The 23,824-nt window shown below is 42.4% G+C and overlaps 1 protein-coding gene across 1 annotated transcript; it reads right to left on the reverse strand.

Annotated features, from left to right (window-relative positions):
• Positions 1–20,006: 20,006 nt before the first annotated feature.
• On the reverse strand, positions 20,007–20,963 carry LOC144783937 (olfactory receptor 1J1-like). Its single transcript, XM_078662669.1, has one exon. The coding sequence runs from the start codon at positions 20,961–20,963 to the stop codon at positions 20,007–20,009; it is 957 nt and encodes a 318-aa protein (XP_078518795.1).
• Positions 20,964–23,824: the final 2,861 nt, after the last annotated feature.

A 23,824-nucleotide genomic window follows, 5' to 3' on the forward strand; every position in this document is an offset into this window, starting at 1 on the left:
AGATTGGATGGTAGCACTGCCAGTCGCCCTTTTTTACATGAGAATGGTCGCTCACTACCGTTCAGGTCTGTCACCTTTCGAGGTTGTTTTCGGTTGTCCCCCGAACATGTGGGGTACACCTATGCCACGTAAAATTACAGATGTTGACAGTAATATGCTGACAGATTACCTAGCTTCCTTGATGTCTGCACTACTCTCTTGTCGTTCACAGGTCGCGGCTGCCTTTCCAGACAACACCCAAGTGAAACCGCACGAGGTCGTTCCAGGTGATCTGGTTTTGATCCGGAACTTTGATCGTTCAAGTCCGCTGGAGCCCCGCTGGAAAGAGCCGAAACTAGTTCTGATGACCACAAGGACCGCCGTCAAAGTGGAGGGCCGCAAGGGCTGGCTCCACTCCAGCCATATCAAACGATTCCATGGACTCCGTCCAAAGACTTTTTTCAAGGACTGCCCAGATACTGACTCTAAACTTCCCCTGTTAGAGAAAACTCCGCAGCAGGAGTATAAACTCAAGCTCCGGTCTAGTAAGTCAGACAGTTTAATTGTTTAAGTCCCTCTCGGGTGAAGCGGTTAGACAGGTTCCTGACATGTATGAGATAGACCCCCATAGTGAGAGAGTTAGACAAAACTCCAAGAAACTACGTTACTGTAAAAATCTGCACAGCAGATGTGTGATTACTTTATTGTTTTTGTTATTTCTGAGTCTTACGGTTACATGCATAAGTTATGTTTACATGTATTTCTTCCTCCTATTGATTCACATGTACATCTTTCCTCTAATAATACAGTAGAGCACACTTTTAGTGAACTACCTCCTCACGAGTTATCCTACCGACTTGCCATGCGCAACAATACTTTTATCCGTATGCTACACTATTCACACCAGACTAGCAATGCCACTAATTGTTGGGTGTGTGGTCGACTCCCCCCTTTCCAGATACCGAAGGGAGTTCTGCCACTCTTTCCCTATCCGTTTTCACACAATGGTTCGGGTGGAGCATGGTTTACGATAACATCATCCTCAGACGATAAGTCCCTTCTGAATAGAACATGTTTCCCAGACAAGGAAGGTCTTTCCCACAGAACAGGGTTAGATCTAGAAAATGAAGTATATGATCTAGGTAATTTTTCTTCTAATTTCATGGTTTTGAATGTTCAGTCTGAGACTACTCCAGACTTGCCTGCTATTACAGTTCTACCAGTGAAAGGCGAATTATGTGTTAGAAAGAATGGTTCAGTACATCTAGGACACAGTGATTGTACTACTGTGGTCGAGTATAGTGACAGTGGGAAATCTACTTTCAAAGCCTCACGTCATTCGTATTTTGTATGTGGTCAGACCGCATATGTACGTCTGCCCCTAGATTGGGATGGAACATGTTACACTGCCTTCCTACTGCCACCAGTTTTCCTAGCCCCATCCGATTATCACAGAAATACACATCTAGTACACGTCAGACATAGAAGGGAGATCGAGTCCCCAATTGTCGATCAAACTGAAACTGCCTTAGAACAATATACAGACTTCAATAAAGGTTTCTTTTTCTTCATAGGACCTGTCCAGAATAGTAAGCTAATACGCAGGTTAACCAGAACCCTTGAAGCAGTAGTGAATAAGACTACTTCCGCTCTAGGTAACTTAACAGAAGAACAATCTGCTATCAGATTTGTCGTTCTTCAAAACCGCCTTGTTCTTGACGTCATACTGGCCGATAGGGGCGGAGCTTGTAGAGTCATCGGATCTAGTTTTTGCATTTTCATTCCTGATAACGCACCGTCTGTTTATTCAGCTATAACCAGACTTCATAAAATTGCCCATCAGTTACACCAGAATCCAGGCACCTGGACATGGTCCGGTTGGCTCTGGAATATAATATCTGCCTGGGGATGGAAAGTATTGTCATTCTTAGGAATAGTAGTAATGATCATATTCAGTTGTTGCTTATGTTTACAATGTGGCCCTGCGATTTGCGGCTTTTGCGCTACCTCTTGTATTCCAAGTCCTAAGTCCCATTCCAAGAAGATTCGAGACGAGCAAATGATGCTCTATGAACAGATAGATGGTATCATGAATATTGATGTTTCCTGAAGGAAACGTAGGGAACAAGGAGGGAATGAGAAAAATTGAATTTTGCCCTGTCATGTGTCCCTACGTGTTCCCCATTATATGTTATATGTGCATGATTAATATGCATATGTTCTCCCTTGACCGAATAAAGACACAATTATAGTTGTGTCCAACGTTAGTATGCCAGTTATCCAGTCCTCCTGAAAGCAACAAGTATTAGGCCTATGTTGCCAACGTCTTTACATTGTGCACGATAAATCATTGAGTTGTCCCCGTTTCTAGGCCTTACAGGGCCCGGACACCAGATTCAAGCTTCGAGTCTCCTGAAACCACTCTGAGGAGCGATGCAGCCCCTCCCGCATCTCTGACCCTTCACTTACTTTCTGCCAAGCAGCGCGGTGCCCGGCCTGGCCTGTCTGCCTGTCTGCCAAGAATATGTTATGCCTCTAGTTATCAGTTCAGCTCCCCGGCTTCACATTCCAAAGCTAACGAACCGCATAAAGATCTTCATCTATAGTCTAGTCTTTCTGTCTCCATGCAAGAGAATTACTGAATTAATATTCATAAAAGATTCATAGCACACGCAATACATGTAGAATATCTGCATGCACCAGCCTTAGTGTCAAGTAGCCTTTGCCCTGATGACTTTTAGATTCAAGCAACATGTACTCCAAACACGAGATACCAGATGTGCTATAGGTACATGTCGTCCTGACATCCCAGACTTTAGTCTCCTCTTCTAGTGCAGAAGTCAGAGCCCCCAGCTCTCCCCAGTTACACGTCATGACCCGTTTGCGCGCACCAGTAGGTTAAAGGTTCCAGCTGCCCAGGTAGCCCCCTCCATGTATCCACCTATTCATGACACTTCTGTGACGTTTATATCACATGTCTCCGTGCACGCCCTGTGCACGCCTTCTTTTCACGCCCATATGTTCTTATCTTCCGTTTGTCACTTGTTACGCCTACTGTATGCAATGCAATTATACTGTTTCACTATATATACTGTATGATGTTAATGAGACGTTGCAGCTGCCAGTCCATGCCATTCCATGCCATTTCCCTTTTCCTTGTGTCTGTCCCTTCCTGAACCTTTGCAGGTGATGGAACCCGATGGTCCATTGGCTCGAGCCATCTAATTAAAGCCTGTTTTGACTCAGATTCCACGGATCCTGCCTCTTATTTATTGAGCTATCCTTTTCAGTTAATGTATAGAAAAATAGTAAAGGTAATTATTTATTTATTTACCACACAGTAATGCTTCCATTGTCACAGGGAAGTGTGCAGCGTAGGAGTCGGGTGATAATCCACCAATTTCCATATAGGGGCTTCTTGGGAGACACTGTTGAATAACTACCCCCAGGAATAACATCAAAAACAAGAAAGGAAGGGTTTAGGGGTGAGATAACTGATAACAATGACAGCAACAAGGGAATTGTGTGAACACAAACCAAGTAGTGAGAAATACAATAAAGTCAAGGGACACAAGCTAATGATGAACTTACATGGGACGGAATCATAGAACACACAAGACGTTTTTAGGCACCATCTTGGTAGCTTGAATCCCTTTTACAACAATCTGTAGCCAATTTGCTTGCACTGCCAAACCTGACGTGGAAACATCTGTTTTTGACCTCCTGTAGGTTTGTGTGGCCCACTAACCAAGAGCCTACTCCCATAGAATTCTGACAATTAAAGCTGACACTTACCCAAAATGTATGCATTCTACAAATTACCAGTGGGCCTGGTGTTTCAATTGTAAATGTGATGCCCACGAATATATTAACTTTTGCAATTTTAGTTGGGCAGGAGTCATAGCAGTAAATCTGGTGTCTCTCACCCCAAATATATGTCTCCCATGTTTTTATGACTGGAGTTGGAGTAGTCTCATAAGTCACAATATATATAGGTAACATAACATTGTAGAATTGGAGTTAGTATAGAAAAGTAGACATTTCCCCAATGTTTGTGGGTAGTAAATTTGTAGTTTTTTTTGCAGAGTTTTATATAGCGCGAACTAGACCCGAACCGAATCAGGTATCAGAGCGCTTTACATAGCAGCAGTTACGTTACATGAGGACGGACACACATTCATTTTAGGCACGGGGAGATTAAGTGATCTGCCCAGAATCACAGGAGGTTTTGGCGTCGTTACCGAGACTCGAACCCAGATCCCCAGGTCCGAGGTCGAGCGCCCTAGCCGTTAGGCCAACTCCTCTCCCCCTCTAGTTAATTGTATCCCTGGTTTCTTAATTTTTCCATTGTTTGCTTTACTGGAGTGAGGCTACTAAGTTAACACAATTTATTCTTTTTTTAAGGTTTATGTGTTATGTATTCAAAGTATGAACATATTACACAAATGTAATTGTTTTAAAAAAGGAATAAAATTCATTGAAAATTATATCCCAATAAATTACAATATGCAAAATGCTAATTTAAAAATCCTAACAATTGTTAATTTTTACTATGTAATTAGCAGATGTTTTACTCTTAAAATATGTGTTTAAAATTAGGTTAGTATATATATGTTTAATGTGAATAAATAGCCATTGTAAATGGATTTCGGAATCACAGTACAGGTTAACTGATGAGTTTAGCTGCTGCATTCGATCAGCAAAAGATGATTAACAGAAAAAGCACTTTATGTTAATCATTTTGTATTAAAAAATTGATTTGAATTTTTACGATCTTTTTAGTCATAATATGTTCTATAATACTGCCTATTGAAATATTTTATTATTATTGTTTGTACTTTTAAAAATGGAAATTACTGTTATTATTTGAAATAAAGGTAGATTTTTAAAATTATAATAATAATGTTAATTGATAGTTTATTGCATCAATGTTTTTTTAAATGGATATTTTGCATATAAAATATAATGGAAATGATTATTATTTTGGTTAAAATAATGTTGTTGTCCATCTTTCCATGTAGAAATATTTGCATTCATTATATTTGAATCACTATATTTTTGTTGGCAATATTTTTTAAATCATTTGTAAGTACTGGAACTTGATCTTTTAAAAATAATATTTTTACTATACATTTTTGTATTACAGTGTTTCTTAGTTGTTATTTTGAAATGCAAATCCTAGTGGAATTGGCAGAGTTAAAGGGCTGTAGAAAAATAACGTACAAACTATTCGTAGATTCTGGAGTTAGAATACTAAAACTGATCCATACAAATATATGCACTCCCCACAAAAATATCTACTCCTTCACCAAATGTTAATAGGACTGTAGTTACAACTGCAGGGACCTCTACCTGCCCCACCAACACCCAAAAATATGTACTGTTGCTAATTTACCAAGGCAGGAGAGTGCACCTAAGTAACTGGAAAAAAAGAATGTATGCATGGAAAGAAAGACAAAAGATGTCGGCTCAAATGAGAACATGCACTAATCAAATGTAACATGAATGAAGGGCAATATTGTTAGTGTGTTAGGCATCAACCTCAGCATGCTATTTATGTTAAGTGCATATGGCTGAAAGAGGTGGTTAAATTCACTTTCGTATCTCCAGTTCCCAAAAAATTAGGGTAAGTACATATATTTCTGGGGTGCTGGTGATTTACTATTAACTATTACTATTACTATTGCAGTGCAGAAAATTATTTGAAGGAGGCTGAAAAATTAGATTGAAAAGGGAAGGAGAATGTTTCCAAGCGGTGCTGTCTGAAAACAAAGCACTATCACTGAGAAATATAGTCATTGCAAACGTAAGTTTAGTAAAATCATGTCTCACTTTTTACTTACTTTCTCACAAAGACAGCAATCTGTGAATACACCTCCAACATGTTCCTATGCCTACCCACAAATAAATGAATATATGAATGAATTAGAACATTTGTTAAGCACTTCGTTACCCTTTGAAAAGTGTGTCCTATCACTTTAGCTATAAAGAGAACTGTAAAATACTAAGCCTTGAATTTCTTTTTTTACAGAGTTTCAGGTAGTTCAACAAAGAGTGAATGTCCTGAGAGAGAAAATGCCATAAGTTTCAATATGTTTCTGAAGATATATTGATCCTGAATTATGCACAAACTTGTGAAATAGGCAGAGTGCTTTGAAAATTGATTTTTGCCTACTGTAAGGAAATTCAAGGTGCTCAAGTAGATTGAGTAGTGGCCAGATGTCAGCTGGTCTGCTGCGTTATGAGCTATTTGCTGTTTCATCAACAGATTATCTGGTAGACCAAGGTACAGCTAGTTGCACTGATCTATTATAGAAAGAGTAACAGATTGGATCATCACTTTCTGGCTATCTGCTGAAATAAATGGCACAATCGTATTCAAATCTCTAAATGGCCTCCTTCTGGTGAGATTTGGATTGCTCCCAGACAGTAGACAAAAGGCTTGAGTGGGGAGAGGTGTTTTTCTTCCTAAGCAAAATGGTCTAAGGGCTGCCCCCAGGCCCTCCCTGAGTTTTAAAAGATACCTTTAGTTTTCATTGACAGATTGGCTCCAACCCGAGTGTAAGGGGAAACCTCAGGAGAACTGGTCTGGAGTGACCACATGGGATGGTTTGGGATTTCTATAGTGACACCACTTGGAGGGCACAGGGAGCTCTAACCAAGCAAAAAGGTTTTATTCTGTGTTGGTATGTAGGGATAAAGGGGTAATTTGGGATAGTTTACAGCAAGAACACAAAAGGAGTACTGAAAAAGTGGTTATGGGTAGCAATCTGGTTACTTTTACCCAATTGGTTAGGGAGTGGCCAGGTGTTTCCCCCACTCCCAAGCTGGCAATAGATATAAATGTGGCATCACCATTACGCTCCTTAGAACACTCCTTGGCCTGTGGAGAATCTGAAGAATGACTTCCCTGTTGTGTGAAGAACCTGAAGGAAGACTGGACCTTCGTTCCTTGAACTCAGGACCCCAGAAGTGACTTCAAGGATGAGTTGGCTGAATTCCTGTTTGAGCCACATGGACACAACAAGCTTCCAGAGTTGTATCTCTGTTCGAAGCCCAGCTGACCAGTATCAACTGGCCCTGTTGTATACCCTGTTGCTGGCTTCTCTTGGGGTACTAGCCCCCAAGTACTGTCCCACAGGTTCTGGGCCCTTGGCTCGTGTTTGAGTGTACTCATTCTGCTGACACTACAAAAGCTCAGATTTTTGCCAAATTTCCACCTGCACAATCGAAGGAACCCGGAATCGATTTGGAAGCCAAAGCTGTTGAATCTCTGGTTGATCTCAGGTTGATGGTTTGTCCAGCTGAAGGAAATCTGGCTCCCAGAAAAGTCTGAACGTAGAAGACTTCATCAGGTCCAAAGGTGAGCAGCATCCCATTAATGTGGAGGCCTTCCTGACCACAGACCTCAGTCTTCATCGACTTCTACAGCATTCTAAATTCATTAATAACCATAATATGACCCTTACTGCAGAAATTCATTCTTGTTGAGCCCCCCTTCAGAACCAACTTGCCCCCCTGATGACTCTTTGACAAACACTTTTTTTCCCAAATAAATATTACTGAGTCTGATGGTAAATGTTCCAGCGGGACAAACCTAGTCCCTGTATCCCAAAAAGATCCATCACAATCAGCCTTAACTTTTGAATTTGACCCAGTCTAGTGCGATCAGATAACTGCAGTTGGTGCTTTGTGCTTTTTTTGCTATTCTTTGTTCAAACTTTAAAAAATCATGTCTCCGGGTCAAGTCATTGGATGTTTGGCACTTTTGTGTCATTTTATTCATTAAAATGTATTTTTCAAATTGGTTTGAGATTTTCTTGTGCTATACTTTCATTTTATTACTGTTTGAGTTCTGCATAAATATTTTATACACTGCCTATAAGTTAAGCCTGAGTGCTCTGTGTCAAGTTAGCAGAGGTTATGCACAGGTTTATTTTGTAACTTTTGTGGTTAAACCTGACAAGGATTAAAATCATTAATTGAGGTGGGCTATCAACCCCTCAACTCATACTCCAATTTCTTACAGCGTGGCAGAAGAAGCTCACTAGCACATGGTTCAAAAGACTGTAAGGTTGCTCTAACTATAATAACAACCCAAATAACTTTTAGGATGCACTACATAGACCCAGTGATTTGCCTTTAAGTTCGTTAATGGTATAGTTTTCAGGGTGTTGGGAGGGAAGCATGTATTTTTCTACATTCATGTTCAGACACTATCCCTTCTTTCTAAATGCTACTCAATGCAGTGAAAACATGTAATTTACTAAACTGAAACACTTCCACATTTTAAACAAATATACTTTTTGAATTTCAAATCTTGCTGCAAGATTTACATGCCAAATATGTTGATGGCTTTGCTTTTGTTAATGTTTTGAGACCCATGCCAGATCCTGGCTTGCTGACCCCCATGGTTATATAAACTATCAGCCAAACACTTTGGTATATTGTTGGCTGCTGAAGATCGGTGTAGGTAATCCAGTTCTGTCGTTGTGCATGAAACTCCACATGGCCTTCTTGGATTGACTAAAAAGAGAGGTTTTGTGAACGCTATATTTTATTTTACATTGTTTTACATTGTTGTGCTTATAATTTACGTATCACTCTGTAAAGACTATATTAGGGGTGTGAGAGCTCGTGCCCACTTAAACATCCCTACTCAACCAGATGATGTGTTTTAGCTGCTTGAAATGCACAATGTTAATTTCAATACAATAGAGCCAAATTAGTCACACAATAACCCAGTTGACAAAAAAATCTGAGATTAGAAAGGTCTAATTATAATTAAAAAATAGATTGCTGCATCACAGTATAAAAATACAGGGCAAACAGAATGAGCTCAAATATCCTAAAGAGATTTACCTTATATAACTAATTTGATTATGATGATTCAAGTAATAAGGCAAAAATATTAAATATTAAATTGCATCAAAAGATTTATTCTACATTGAAGGTTAAATACAGATTAAATGTTAGACTTAAACTTGATCTTGGATTGAAACAATGCCTGAGGCTGCAAAATCCTATCAACGTAAAGGTGCAAAGAGATTAGAAATACGTGCATATTTCTAAACATTTAGCAAATGCAGTATCTTAACAAATTAATAAAAGGGAAAAAATCACAAAAAAGTGTAATTTCACAATACACCAACATGGATATAATTTCTTGTTACATGTGTAAAGGCCTAAACACTAGTCTGTTCATACATACTATTAATATATATGTATAACACATTTTTAAACACAAAGTTTATATTCCTCATATGTTTTTACGAGGAGTACTCTAACTATATAATACCCCATCTTCCAAGTATAACGTTATTAACACAAAATATATACAGAATCTTATGATGGAATCAAAATTACACTGCTCCAGGAGTGTTAGAATTCAGTTGCATGTGATAAAACGCCATCACCTCAGTACATTTTCTGCTACTCCCATCAATCCCATCTGCTCAGGCTATAGCTAAAAGATAACCCCACCTGCAACTAGTTGAAGACATTAGTAACAGAAAGTAACAGTTTGCTGGGGTAAAAAGGTAGGCTGTGAACATTAGTAAAAGAACATATGCAAAGCACAACACTGTACAAAAACAGCTGTTGTAAACGTTATTATGAAAGAAAGAGCATAGACCCTTCTTTCCTAACTTTAGAACTTTATGAATCTGATAGGGGGTTGAGTTCGGGTGACCAGTCTACAATCGTGTTGGATAAATAGCCCATGTTTTGCAACAGTGAATATTTTGGCATTGTTCTATCTGTTCATGAGGTACTACCCTGATCTGACCGGTGTCAACAAATAGATGCTTAAAAGACACAAGAAGAGAAACAAACAAGCCATGAACACAGGTGAATACAGGATGCACTTTACAAAGTCGCTTATCCACCACAGGACCATGTTCCTATCCTTCAGGATGATTTCAGGGGCGAGCTTGACTTGTCCATAGAATGAAGTAATTTGGGCATTTCGTACGAAATGCCCGAAATGCGATTTAAGAGCGGCCGATATTATCCATATGTTTTTTACTTGTCCGCACCTTGCTGAATTCTGGAATGGAGTAATCAAATTGGTGTCTGCAAAATTGGCTAACCCAATTGTATTTACATCAACAGATGTGTTGGTGGGTATTTCAGGGGGGAATAGCGTACTATGTGATTTGTTGAATATTTTAATTTCTTGTGCTAGGTTGGTAATAACTAGGGTCTGGATCCATCACAAACCACCCACGGTCATGGAATGGTGGAGTCTTGTTAAAGAAATTTATAATTTTGAATATACTCTTGCAACAACCAACATTTCAGGTGAGTTTATTTCAAGAGGTCCCTGGTGAACGAGGCACAGAAACCACCCACAGTGGATGGCCCATGTTTCTTTTCTGCATCTATGATTTGTCTAGAGTGCTGATGACTGAGAAAACAGATAATTATCTGTGAAGTGCCCCCTTTAGTCCCAGAATTACTTAATCTCACTCTCTGTGCTCCTTGAATTTTCTCCAGGATGAAAAGTGCCAGGGATGCACTGATATTGTTGCCCTCCATTTCCTCATATATGCCAGCAAAACGCGGGTTGTCTTTTTTGTTCAGGTCCTTAATATCTGAACGAGTGGTCTTTTTCCAGTGAATACATGTGTTTGTTCTCTGCTGCACTAGGAATAGTCTGTCTTTTGTGTTTTGCAGACGCATTTAGGGGATATCCGATCTAATGGAATGGCTACATGGCCGATACCTGATCTGAGAGGGGTGAGGTGTTAACAAATTCATATCAGGGGGAACTTGATGGAACTAGGATAAAAGGTCCTATTACTGCCCCAATTTCAGGTTTAACCACAAATGCTCTGTGCAACTGGAAACACCCTCTGTTACAATATTTCACAAGGCAATGCCTTTTTGGAGATGGTAGAGGCAGAGGTAACACAATGGGGATTATGGAAAATTGCTGTACTCCACTTAACATTGAGATGATGATTCTGTGGCTGAAAAGGAATGCAAATAGGGCAGAAACAGATGCTGGATGGCTCAATGCCCCATAGAATGAGAAGGCAACAAAAAGTGATGGGCTGACTATTTTTTTCTCTCATTAACACAGCCCACTGTTCCTCCGCAAAGTTATAGCCCCGCGCCAGGGCTGCATTGCAAAATGATTAGCGGGGAAGCTTTATATCAAGATAAATGAAGAACAACTTTTAGTACAGCATTTTTTAGGCCTCCTGCCAAATGGAAAGAGCTTGGAAATCTGGTAGAAGAGCGTTCCAAGGAGTTGCTGCCAAGAGGGAAAAGGAGTGAACCCCCCACGTCTATGCTTGATTCATTCAATTCAGCACAAGAGTGTTTGAGCTGGTAGACTGAAGATTCCCAGTCAGTCTGTATCTCCGAACCTTGTTCCTGAGGTCCTGAGTGCCCGTGCCAAAAACAGTCCTTTGAGTATGGCTGAGTAATTTAAACAAAATCACCTTCCTCACTGGTAGTGAGCAAAGGTTGTCTAGACTGAAAGAAGCAGAGTCCTTGAAGTAGCTACCTAGAATCAGTCTTCGAACAGTGTTTTCAATGCTCTGTAGCTTGGAAAACAGAAAATTAGCCATTCCAACCTATAGTGAATTGCCATTATCCAGAAGGCTGACTATCAGAGCCTGCACAATGGTCTTCCTGCATCTATGGGGCACCCATTTCAAGATCTTCCCGATCAACCTCAGTAGGCCAAAGCAAAATTCACAAGCCACATAACCTGGTCACCCATAGATATTAGTGATTCAATAATGACGCCCAGGTTTCTAGCAGATTTGGCAGCTGTTGGGCGGTCCCTAGTGGACAGGGCCACCAAGTGTTATTCCAAACTGAGTTTTCTTTTCCAAACAAGACAACAAAAGCAGTGTTTTTCCAGCTAAAATGAAAACTCCTACATGCAGCCACTCACTTCTCCTTACATGTTTCACCATCCTTTCTGACTGAAATCATAAGTTGTGTGTCAACAGCATATGATGTCTAGTCCCCATCTCCTTACGTTGTTAAGTAGGTGAGCCATGTACACAATAATAAGTGCTTGGGCTTAGGGTCAAACACTGGGGAGTACCAAAACATACGGTGAATTCATCAGATGTATATGGTTGCAGACAAACTAACTGAGTGCATCCCATCAAGAAGGAGCCAAACCTATTCAAAATGTCAGAGTGTATCCCAGTAACTGGCAGGCAACTTAATAAAATGGCATGCAAAACCATATCAAATTCAGCTGAAAGATCAAGTAAGATAAGGCTGTAGCCTTGTACTCATCAACCTCGCATCTAATGCTGTCAGTAATTGATAAGAGCATGGTTTCAGTGCTGTTACCTGCCCTAAATCAGCACTGAGAATAATCTAATAACTGATTACTTTCTAAAAACTTGGTGAGTCTCAGAGTCAAGTGTTCCTCCAGAATCTTCACCAGGAACTGAAGCAACAAGATTCGCCTAAAGTTGGGTAGATTTGTGAGATCGGTCCCAGGTTTCTTCAGTAATGGAAGTAGAACTTTTTTCCAGTACCCAGGAACCTATGCCTTGCTGCCTTGTTCAAGGAGCATTTCATGATGTCAGTCAAATGTATGGCAAGAGTTAATGCAAGTTGATTAAATACAAAGTCTGGGCAAGGATCCAGGGGAAGCTGTATGTTGTCTTGCCCACTATGTCCAGGACTCTATGCATAAGAATGAAGCCAATACGGCATAGGGATAGTGAAGTGTGAAAAACTGCAGAAAGTGGTAGAGATGGACAGGGTGGTAGGGTGGTTTAGAGATGTGCCACTAGCAAACTTAATGAGTTCCCTATGGAATGTTCCAAAAGTAATTGGGTTGAGAAATCAAGTTGATATACATCTGTCTTGGCATGGATGTAGGTTGGTATAGAATTTTATTGCAAAAGAGAACTGCAACATAGATTATACCAGCCTTGAAGAAACAGTGTTACTTGCTAGGCGTGGAGTTGGTAAAGATTTGCATCCAATAGGCTTTCCACCTACTGCTGGTGCACCCAGGGGATCTTATCTTATTGGTGATACAATTCGAGGCAGCATATTATGTAGCCAAAGCCATGTTTAGCCACTGTCCCTTGACTTATGCAGCTTTCAAATGTTTCAGTACTTTCCTTGAATGAAATTATCCATTACCTGCAAAATGTTCCCTTTGTGGTAAGTGCCGGAGGCCACAGAGAGCATGATGTATCATGTCAGTGAAGGTGCTGAAGCAAGTGACATGGGACCTACTAGTGCCACTGGCTGTGGAGAAGATAGATGGCCATCACACTGATCTTTATGGGTGGTCACGTGATGAATTTCAGTGGTGGATATTGGAAAACCTGATGACGGAAAGAGAGATGCGTCTGCTAGGTAAGTTTAGTTATTGAGAGCAATATTTGAGAAGATGTTCTTTGGAGCATTTATAATGTCTGAAGTAGTGCGTAGAAACTGGTATTGTAGTTTGGAAAGAGGTGATGAGATGCTCGAGGGCAACAGAAGACATATTAAGGTGTTAAAAATTGAGACGGATCATGAGGGACGGTAGTTTGGTTGAAGCTGGGCAGGTTGGGCATTTGAGGACTTCCTAAGGATGAGGGGAGAAAAGCCAGGGAAGTTGTTTCATCCTGATGATGGAGGAAGTGTGCTAGGTAGATGTAGGGAATGTTAAATGAATGCATCAGGTTGGATTTTTGGCAGGAAAAGGAGTTTTGAAACATTTCTTGAAGATAGGAGCAGGGTGGGGCCCTTTGGACTTGAGGGGCTGAAGAAACTCGGAAGGTAGTCTTTAAAGTAAAAGTGGGAGTATATTCGACCAGAAGGCCATTGGGATAACTAGGGGAGAATGTGTGGTTATCTTTCCACAGTAATGTATTCAGCAGATGGGAGGAAAATAGAAGAATGGATCTGCAGCCACTCATTTGTAAAATGGGTGGAGGGGTATGAGAAGAAGTAATGTAAAGACACTAGTTGAGTTTGGACATATACAAGGGGATGTTGCTATTGCGGGACTTTGCAGGAATAATAGGGGGTCATCTAATGCTTGTGTTATGGTAACTAGAAGGCAGCGGACCAAGGATGAGTTTTATTGTGGTGCATCTCAGTGGAAAATGATCTGGTGCCAATGTCAGGCCTGGAATGACTAAAAATTATGAAAAAAGATTTATTGGTGGTCTGGGAAAGGTGGGGGAAAGGGAATCAGCTTACTTTGGAAATGCTACGAAGGAGGCGAAGAGGGAATGGCTGGTTTCTGTAAAGGCAGGGCATGTGGGAATGGGGTTAGCTAGCCACATGGACATATCCTATAGTCTGCCAATGCTGTTTCGGCAAAATGGTGCTCATTTATCAGTTATGGGGAACATAATCAACATAATGAAAGCACTGGAAGTTCTAGAACACTAGTGGGGTAAGAGGTAAATGAGGAAGGGAGGCACAGACACACCTCTTGTTTTTTTCTGGTGCCAGAAACGAGAGCTCAGGAAAACAATTACAGAAAGGAATGGAAAAATATCACTTGAAGTACAGGTTTTAGCTGCCTAGGCCTAGAGCAGGCTAGTGGTAGAAGAGAACAGAGACCAATGGTTATACACATGAAACAAGATTGCTAATTTAAAATGTGTTTAAAGGTGACAACTTTCTCTAAATGGGGGATGGAAAAGTCCAGCGGTATGGGTAATGATCAGGATGTGGGATAGAGGTTATATGGTTACTGGTAGAGCATTTGTCAGGAATTAGAGTGAATGCAGAACAAAGGAAGGTGGTTATTAACATGAGCTCTGCTTGCTTCTAATAAAGATGCTTTTTTCACAAACCACAAGGGTATCATTTAGTGGCCTTTCTCTCAATGTGGGTGCCTTGTGTAGGGGCAGGAACTATTCTCACTAGCAGGAGATCTGTGAAGGGACAAGACAAGATGATAAGACTAGAGCCTACACAATGGCCACATTCCTGCACTGCCAATCAGGGGGGGGGTTGTGCTTCTTTTAGGGCGTTGGGCATTGCCCCACTTATATTTTGGCCCCTCATGCCCACCAATTAAATGGAATACTAAAACTGTTTTGTTTTGCATTGATTTGCTGTGGCCTTGCCTGGTAAAGTTTTGAGGCCTGGGCAGATCCTAGAGAAGCCAGTGAGGGCCTGTGAAGGAGATGAGTCTTAACAATATTTTAAGAGACTGAGTTAGCCAGTGGTAGCGGGCCTGGAGCACAAGTAGGCATGTCAGGTTGAACTGCTGAAGCTCTTCAGACAGCCCAACATGAACACTAGAGGCTGCTCGGCGTCTCTTCACCTGCACATTCTAGATCTGGAGGTGACTTAAAGCCGCAGCCCCCGGGCTTAATATATGGAGTGAGGTTGTCTGCTCCAGCAAATCCAGCAGGCACATTATCGGGATTGGCTAAGGAAACGTGCTCCAGCTCTACCTGAGTGACCATGTCAATCATATGAAATCACTTTATTGATGTCATAACTACACTTTCGCAATTGCCTTTATTAACCTTCTTGCTTTCTCCAATTTGCTTGAAAATGCACATTTGCTCACTCTTTTGTCTTCGGGCAAGCACACATGGAAACAGCAAAAATGAGGAGAAATAGAGCATTTTTCTTCATTGTACCATGTTACAACCAGGTTTTTTTGGGGGCCTTATTTTGGTGCTGCCACATATTTACGCCACCCATGTAAATATGGGGCAGCAATAAAATCAATGGGCGTTACGTCGGGACGCCCTCTGCAATTCATATTGCTCTCCCCTTTCACGCTAAGTATAGCGAGAAAGGGTGCCTCATTTCCGAGGCAGCGTTAAGCCATGTTAAGTGGCTTAACACTGCCTTGCAAATAAGGTGAAGCCTGTATCACAAAAGGAACATCGAAAAAAGTGATGCTCCTGTGGCGATAGGAGCTTGTAAATATGCCCCTAAGTTGTGTGTGTGTTTATAGTGGGTTAAGGTCACCAAGTACTGGCTGAGATGCAAGGTATGGGCATATGTCCTATACAAGTAAGAGGCTGAGAGACCTCTGTCCCCCGGCTTGCACCGCAAGTCTCCACACGATGGAGCCACTGGACCTAAGTCCGTGTCCTCATTGTTTATTCAGTGGTAAATGCTTAGGGCCCGATGTCCCTGACCCGGAAGCGATTATGGCTAAAGGGGGTCTTTTAAATTGTAGATCCATCAGCAAACATTCCCTCCAGCTGTGGGATCTCCTACAGGATGAGGATATGCATATACTATTCCTCACTGAAACCTGGTTAGGAGAACATTCGGATCCAGATATAGTGGCAACCATTCCGCCAGGCTATACACTTCACAGACTTGACAGAGGGATAGGAAGGGGAGGTGGCATTGCCATCATTGTTAAATTCCCTTTTGAGTGTGTCTTAAAACCAGCTACAATTGAAGACTGTGAAGCTGGCGCATTCACTATCAAACTCACTAAGCATGAAGCTATCTCGGGCATCCTCATATATCGACCTCCTGGTTCCCTGGGCAACTTCCGTAGTAGTTTACTTGAAGGGGTTGCTCAGATTGCGATTAAACACAACAAAGTGTTAGTGTTGGGGGATCTGAACCTCCACCTAGAGGATCCCTTACAAAAGGAGGCAGAGGATGTTCGCCTTGTTCTACAAGAACTTCAGCTTAGGTTGTTAAGTGCTGCAGCTACACATCAAAGGGGTCATTGTTTGGACCCTATTTTTGCCAGCTGGGATACGATTAAAGCACTTACCCCCTGTCAGCTCCCTTGGACCGATCACTTCCTGGTCCCTTTCCTATGTTTTTACCATCCTGGTAGGGTGATTGAGAAGGGGATGGGAAACATTATGAGACGCAAATGGAGGCAGTATACTCAGGAAAAATTCTTAAGCGCCATCCGGAAAGCACAGCCATGGTGTGCGACGGATAGTGATCAGGCGAACAAGGAATTTAACCTTCTTGTGACTTCCATCCTGGATGAGATAGCCCCCTTGAGTAAGGGTAAAGCTAGAGAAGGCAGACAACACACTGCCCTGTGGTTCACTCCTGAACTACAGCAAATCAAGTCTAACTGCAAAAAACTTGAAAGGAGTTGGAGGAAGAACCCGACTCCACTGGCTAAGAACACATACAGCTCTTCTCATCGAAGCTATCAGTATGCGGTACGCAGAGCCAAAGCCAAATATTTTCAGACACGCATTGAGGCAGCCGAGTGCTCCTCGCGTGAATTATACAAAATATATAAAGAAATATCTTCAGTCTCGGGATCTAGTACCCCCATAAAGGTCTCTGTGGAGGGATGTAATAAAGTCGCTAACTTTTTCTCTAATAAAGTGAAAGCGATTTATGCCTCCTTTTCTCAAGTCCCAGTTAAAGGCACAGATTTTGCAGCAGGTAGCTCAATGGTATCCTTTGAGTCCTCACTACATACTTTTGAGGTTCCCACAGTGGACAAGCTTATAAAGATTTGCCGAAGTGTGAAGTCCGGGTCCCCTAACGATCCGGCACCGGCTTGGGTCATTTCACAGGGAGCGTCAGCCCTGGAACCTCACATTAGGCAGGTCCTAAACACCTCCTTCTGCACTCAACAAGTCCCCAAAGAGTGGAAAAAAGCCATAGTACTGCCAATAAGGAAAAAACCTAACGTTAGCTTGGAGGTGCTGGAAAACCTCAGGCCTATTTCCTTACTACCGTACGTGGCGAAGGTGGCAGAGAAAGTGGTTAATACTCAGCTCTCGGAACACCTGGAGAGGTGGAACTTACTTCATCCATCTCAGTCAGGATTTAGGGTGGGCTATTCCACGGAGACAGCTCTCCTCCGAGCCACCGAGACTTTAAGAGCAGGGGCTGATGCAGGTCACACAATGGCCCTAATTATGCTCGACCTGAGTGCAGCTTTCGACACCGTAGCACATTCCATCTTGCTGCGGTGTCTGAAGGAAGCTGGGGTGGCTGGTCACGCGCTGTGCTGGCTACAGTCATTCCTCTCAGAGAGATGCTTTCAGGTTCAGCAAGGGACTTGTCGCTCAGCAGAGATGCCTTTAGATCAGGGAGTGCCTCAGGGCTCGGCTCTTAGCCCCACTCTTTTTAATCTTTATATGGCCTCTCTGGCAAAAGTGGTACAATCATTTGGGGTGGAATTGGTGTCGTACGCCGACGACACCCAGCTGCTGATCTCTTTATCGCAGAACTCCTCCAACACTCCTACCAACTTTAAATCCTGCATGCAGGCACTGGGAGAATGGATGGACTCCCACTGTTTAAAACTCAATGGTTCTAAAACAGAGGTGCTGGTGGTGGGGGGTAAAAGCGATAATTGGTCAGCTGAGTGGTGGCCTTCATGCTTGGGTCCTACTCCTACCCCCTGTGAGGAAGCAAAGAACTTGGGAATCTGGATGAATCCCTCCCTCTCGTATGATGGCCACATTAGGCGTCTTGTGGGCAAATGTTTTGGAGTTCTAAAGACCCTAAATAAAACTTTAGACCTATTGCCCCTTGCGGCCAGAAGGACTTTAACACAGGCACTGGTGACCTCGCGGTTGGACTATGGAAATGTACTGTTCCTGGGGGCGACCGAGGGTAGCCTGGGCCGCCTCCAGGTCATCCAGAACTCCGCCGCCAGGCTGGTGTTGAGAAGACCTAGGAGGGCCAATTCACAGAAGGCGCTAGATGCGCTTCATTGGTTGCCTGTGAAGAAACGGGTGCGTTTTAAGTGCCTACTCTTCTGTCATCGGATTGTCTGGGATCGGTCGCCCGCTTATTTAAAGGATCTAGTCAGCCGGTATGAACCCTCCAGGACCCTTCGTTCGGAGGGGACCGGACTGCTGACAGTCCCTAGGACGAGGAAGGCCAGAATAGGTGGTCGCTCTTTTGCGCTCCATGCAGCTCAACAATGGAACAAACTTCCCTTGGCCTTGAGACTTGAGAGTAGTGAAGCGCGGTTTAGGGCCTTGCTGAAAACTCACTTATACACAGCATAGACCTCTGGATTCTCTCTCTTGCTGGTTCACTGCTAGCTTAGCGCGGGGACATGCCGTGATGGCATTACTGTGCGCTTTACAAGCTCTTTATTATTTTATTATTATTTGTGGGTAGTGCACATGCCGTACAGGGGTCTGATAGTGACCATTGTGAACAATCTGTAGAAAGAGACTGAGGATTAAACGAGCATGGACTAAGAATTTCTAATTGATCTGCTGCAGTGGGGTCAAAATGGAACAAGGTCTAGAGAACACCAGATTTACTGCATGCAATCCAGCCATATTGACAGTAATACTAAAACCATACCGTTAAATCTCCCAAGTTCTGAAAAGCAATTTGGTTCATTCTCTCATTAACTCACATCGGGCCTCATTTATGAGGCCCCATGTGCCACAGAATGCCACTTTTTGTAATGTTCTGTGCCGCAGGAGCCTGCTCCATATTTACAAGGCAGCACTAAGCCCCTTATAAATAATGTTGCATTTTATGCAGTTTTCTGCGTTAAAGCTGTGTGAAATGGGTATTACTGGGGGCGTTCCCAGCAACGTCCATGGCTATTTGACACTGCCCCAGATTTACCAGAAATCGTAAATCTGAGGCAGCGCCAAAAACTTAGGCCTCCCCAGGGGAGGCGCAAGGGAAGCACAATGCGGAGAAATATCTTAATAAAAGCCTCTTGTGATTGTTTTTGTGCAGGTAGGTTTCCCTTGCTCCATTTAAATATTCGTCCCCCCCCCAATGCGTGCACCCTTGCCCCATGGTGCAAGGGTGCCTGTGTTGGCGCACGTCAGCTCATTGTGCACCGGTGCAGGGGAAAAGGGCAGTAATGCACCTTATCTTTTACATGCAGCACATTCCTGCCCTTTTTATTTGACATAGGGCAGCGCAGCAGGAAGCCACGTGGTGCTGCCGTACAGCAAAACCTCATAAATGAGGCCCATGGTCTGTGAAGGCCTGTGTATGATAGCATGTGCTGAAAAAGTGACACAACGTTGAACTTATTGAAAAATGTCATTTGCAGCAATCTGAGTGTACCAGAAAATAACAGCATGTAAATAAATATGCAAAAAGTAGGATACATCACATACAGACTAGTCTTACCTGAAGCCAAGCCTGATCACCTCAACACCTTTCCTAGAAATTAACCTTCTCAAAGCATGTTTAACTTCACTGTTCCTGAGACTATAGATGAAAGGGTTAAGCGTTGGAGCAAGGAAATTGTACATAACAGTCACAAACCTCTCCTGGCCCAGAGAAAAACTGGACGAGGGTCGGAAGTACATAAATACAATAGTACCAAAGAACAAGGTAACAACAGTGAGGTGTGAGGAACAGGTGGAAAAAGCCCTTTTCCGCCCTTCAGTGGAGCGTATCCTCAAAATGGCCACTACAATACACACATAGGAAATCAGTATGGTCAAGAATGGGAGCATCACAATAAGGATACCCTCCGTGAAGATCACTAACTCATTGGTGGATGTACCCGAGCAGGATAATTTGAGCATAGCTGCAATGTCACAAAAGTAGTGAAGGATTTGGTTAGGTCCACAAAAGGAGAGACTCGCCACCAAAAGTGTGTGCAATAGTGAGTTCACGGTGCTCACTAGAAAAGTAGAGGCCACCATCCAAAGACAGAAGAGGGACCTCATAATGACAGAATAGCGAAGAGGAAAACAGATTGCAACATACCGGTCATAAGCCATTACAGCCAAAAGCATACACTCAGCAGTTGCAAAGAAAATAAAGAAGTATAGCTGGGAAATGCAGCCTTTGTAGGAAATGGCTTTCTTGTTGGTGCAGATGTTGGTGAGCATCTTTGGTGCAGTAGATGAGGTGAGGCCAATATCCGCAATATTCAAAGCGCTGATGAAGAGATACATGGGGTAATGGAGCTGTGGACTAAGAGCAATCAGCGTCATTATAAGTGTATTTCCAAGCAGTGCCAGAATGTATATGATTAGAAAAGATGTAAATAGTATGGACTGCTGGTCTGGGTGGTCGGAAAGTCCCAACAAAATAAACTCTGTCACTGAAGTTTCATTCCTCCCATGCATCCTTAGGTTTTTGTGGTCTGAAAGGATTAAAGAAACTGTTAGTAGAACTTTGGTCTCATTGCTTTAGATGGATCCAAAGCAATTGAAGCAATTACAAATATAATTTGGTGCAAAAAACAAAACCTTGCATACAAAACCGGTACAGTGCTACTGGGGCTATATGAAATAATGATAAGGGTCCTCTTCATTGAAACAGCAATTTTTTATGAAGAAGACAGCAAACTGCCTGAAATCACACAAAAGGGCAATAATTGTCTTCTTGTGGGTCATCAGTAGAGGCCCTAAGTGTGACAGATATGTCCAGACATGGGCCCCATGATCAGTGTGACATAGGGCTTAAGCTACACCTTACTGAAGAGCCTTAAGTAGGACAAAACCATTCTGGGGCGGCTTGTGGTCCCTTCTAGAGGGGACTTCGCCTGGCACTTCTCGATGGACTGTTACCAAGAGGAGCAGGGTCTCTACTGATTTGCATGAAGTGGGTCTTTGCCTAGAGTAACATTTTGTTTGAAACACAATGGTCTGGATTCACGCCAAGAGTGAATGTCAGTGTACAAGATTAATACCAACAATCCATCCATCATCCTGTTGTTGCAGTTGACGCCATAAGTGTGACAGTTATAACCAAACATGGGCCTCATGCTCAGTGTACCATAGGGCCCAAACTATATTCTACTGAGGAGCACCAAGTAGGGGGAAACTTGTCTGAGTCGAGGCCTCCTGTGGTCAAGGCTGGAGGGGGCTTCACTAGGCAGTTCTAGGCAGACTGTTCCCATAATGAGCAGGGTTGGCACTGTTTTGCATAAGTGGGTCCTTTGTATAGAGTGGTACGGTGGGTGACAATCCATAGACTGGAATGCACCTGAAAGAGAGCTAGTGGCTGAAAATAATTTAAGCATTCCCTCCAGCACCTTGATGCATGCCTCAGTACCTGTAAGGCTTGGCCTTCCCTTTAGCCATGTTGTGCACTTACTTGGAATATGTAATTCCTTGCAGCCATGACCTGTCTCCTGTGTCCATGTGGTAACTGTATCCTTTTACAGACATGCTCTGAAGTTATGAGAACTTCTGATACTTGGGTCATGTCATGTACAGAGCACTAATCCTCTGGTTCCTAAAAGTCATATCCTATGGCTCTGACTCCTGAGCACTGGGCAGGGGGCTTGATTCTTGACACTGTCTGCACCCTGTGTCCATCTTGAATTTACATTCACAGCATTGACTGCCGCCATGCAAAAAGGGAAGAGGTCACATGTATTTGGCCATACATTTTTCCTGTGCGTGAGCTCACAGTATTCACATTAGACGGTGTGTACACATGTCCGTGTCAGGAAAGAGATATGACCTTCTAACATTAACTGCACCCAGATGTTCTGCATTATTATTTTTATCTACTTGTATTCTCTGTATTCTGTAGAACCAAATCATGGTGGGCTGTAGATCTCTGGAGGCTTTTAGTTTCAGTGCCCAGCAATTGTTTACCCATGGTTTGAAACCTGCATAAATGTTTTGCACACCACAAAAAAGGTCTGAACCCTGTCCTGTGGTTACTCCCTAGTGGGAGGATGTTCTAGAGCTGTCTCAGACGGCGCCTTAATATTTCCTCTGTGGCAATTACCATCTCTGATTTTCCCTTTCAAATATGTGTCATTAAAATTAAATTACTGATTCCATAAGTACATTAAAAATCATGTTTTGTTTCCTGCTTTGTCAGATCCGAGAAACATTTCGAATAGCCTTTAAAAAATAAAGCATTCATGGGAAGTTCATTGAGATTTGATGAATGTTTTTTCTAGATTAAACTTGTTTCTGGAGTCACCACTACTCCTGGATATGGATTCATCAGTTATAATTGTATCTTCAGTGCATGCAGACATGTAGCACGTCATTTTTTCCAGTACATCATGCACAATCCCAAACTGACTATCTCACACCAACTAACTCAATCTTTACATTCAGTGGATATTGGTTCTATACTGACCTCTGATCAGGCCGTAAAGCATTTAGACATTTTTCCAAACCCCTGCTCTCCTAAATGGTGTGCATTCAATAACTCATTATTATTGGATACCACTTTTACTTCTTCCTTTCACATTATATAGGAAGCCTTTAAAGCCTCAGCCCAAAACATCATCAGTAATTTCATTTCTGAAAAGAGGCATGTAAGAAATCACTTCCAAGCAAAGTAGATGCTGAGGGTTTATTTTCGCGACTCAGCAAAATGCAGCCAACAGGTCATTACTGCAAAGCCAACTGCCCTGTCCCTGGAAAGTCCACAGAACTTTGACATGGAATGAAGGGAGAGGAGAAGCAAGCAAAGAATGTGCACAAGAAACAAACACAACACATCTCCCTTCCCAAAACGAAACATCTACTTAACAAAATCTGAATAACATTTTGGAACAGTGCAGTTTCTATAACTTCTCCTGACTCTAGAAGCCACCAAATCCTCCCCCACCCCAAGCGCCTCAGAGGAATTGTTGCCAGGCATACCAGAGGATTCAAATCGAGAATCAATCAGGCAACGACCAGCACCTGAAATCTTGAATCTCAAAAGCAATCACCACACTCACTACCATCCAAACACCTCTGGCCCCCACTAACAGGTTTTGTGCACTTGGCAACTTTTCTGGCATTTCACACCTTGTCATCTTGAGTAATGATGCAATTTGTGAACACCTTCTGCGCCATCATGGCCTTACCAAACTTTAAGTTACCTTTACCTTCAAAACCTGGTTTGCAAACTCTCACCCAATCTCCGACAACAAGCCATGAGGTTTAGCTCTCCAAATCTTGTCATACTGCACTTTGGAATTTCCCTGTTTCCTCCAGACACTTTCAGCAACATCTTTCACAGTACA

This window comes from Lissotriton helveticus, chromosome 10 (assembly GCF_964261635.1).
Source record: "Lissotriton helveticus chromosome 10, aLisHel1.1, whole genome shotgun sequence".
In the NCBI taxonomy this organism is placed as follows: Eukaryota; Metazoa; Chordata; class Amphibia; order Caudata; family Salamandridae; genus Lissotriton; species Lissotriton helveticus.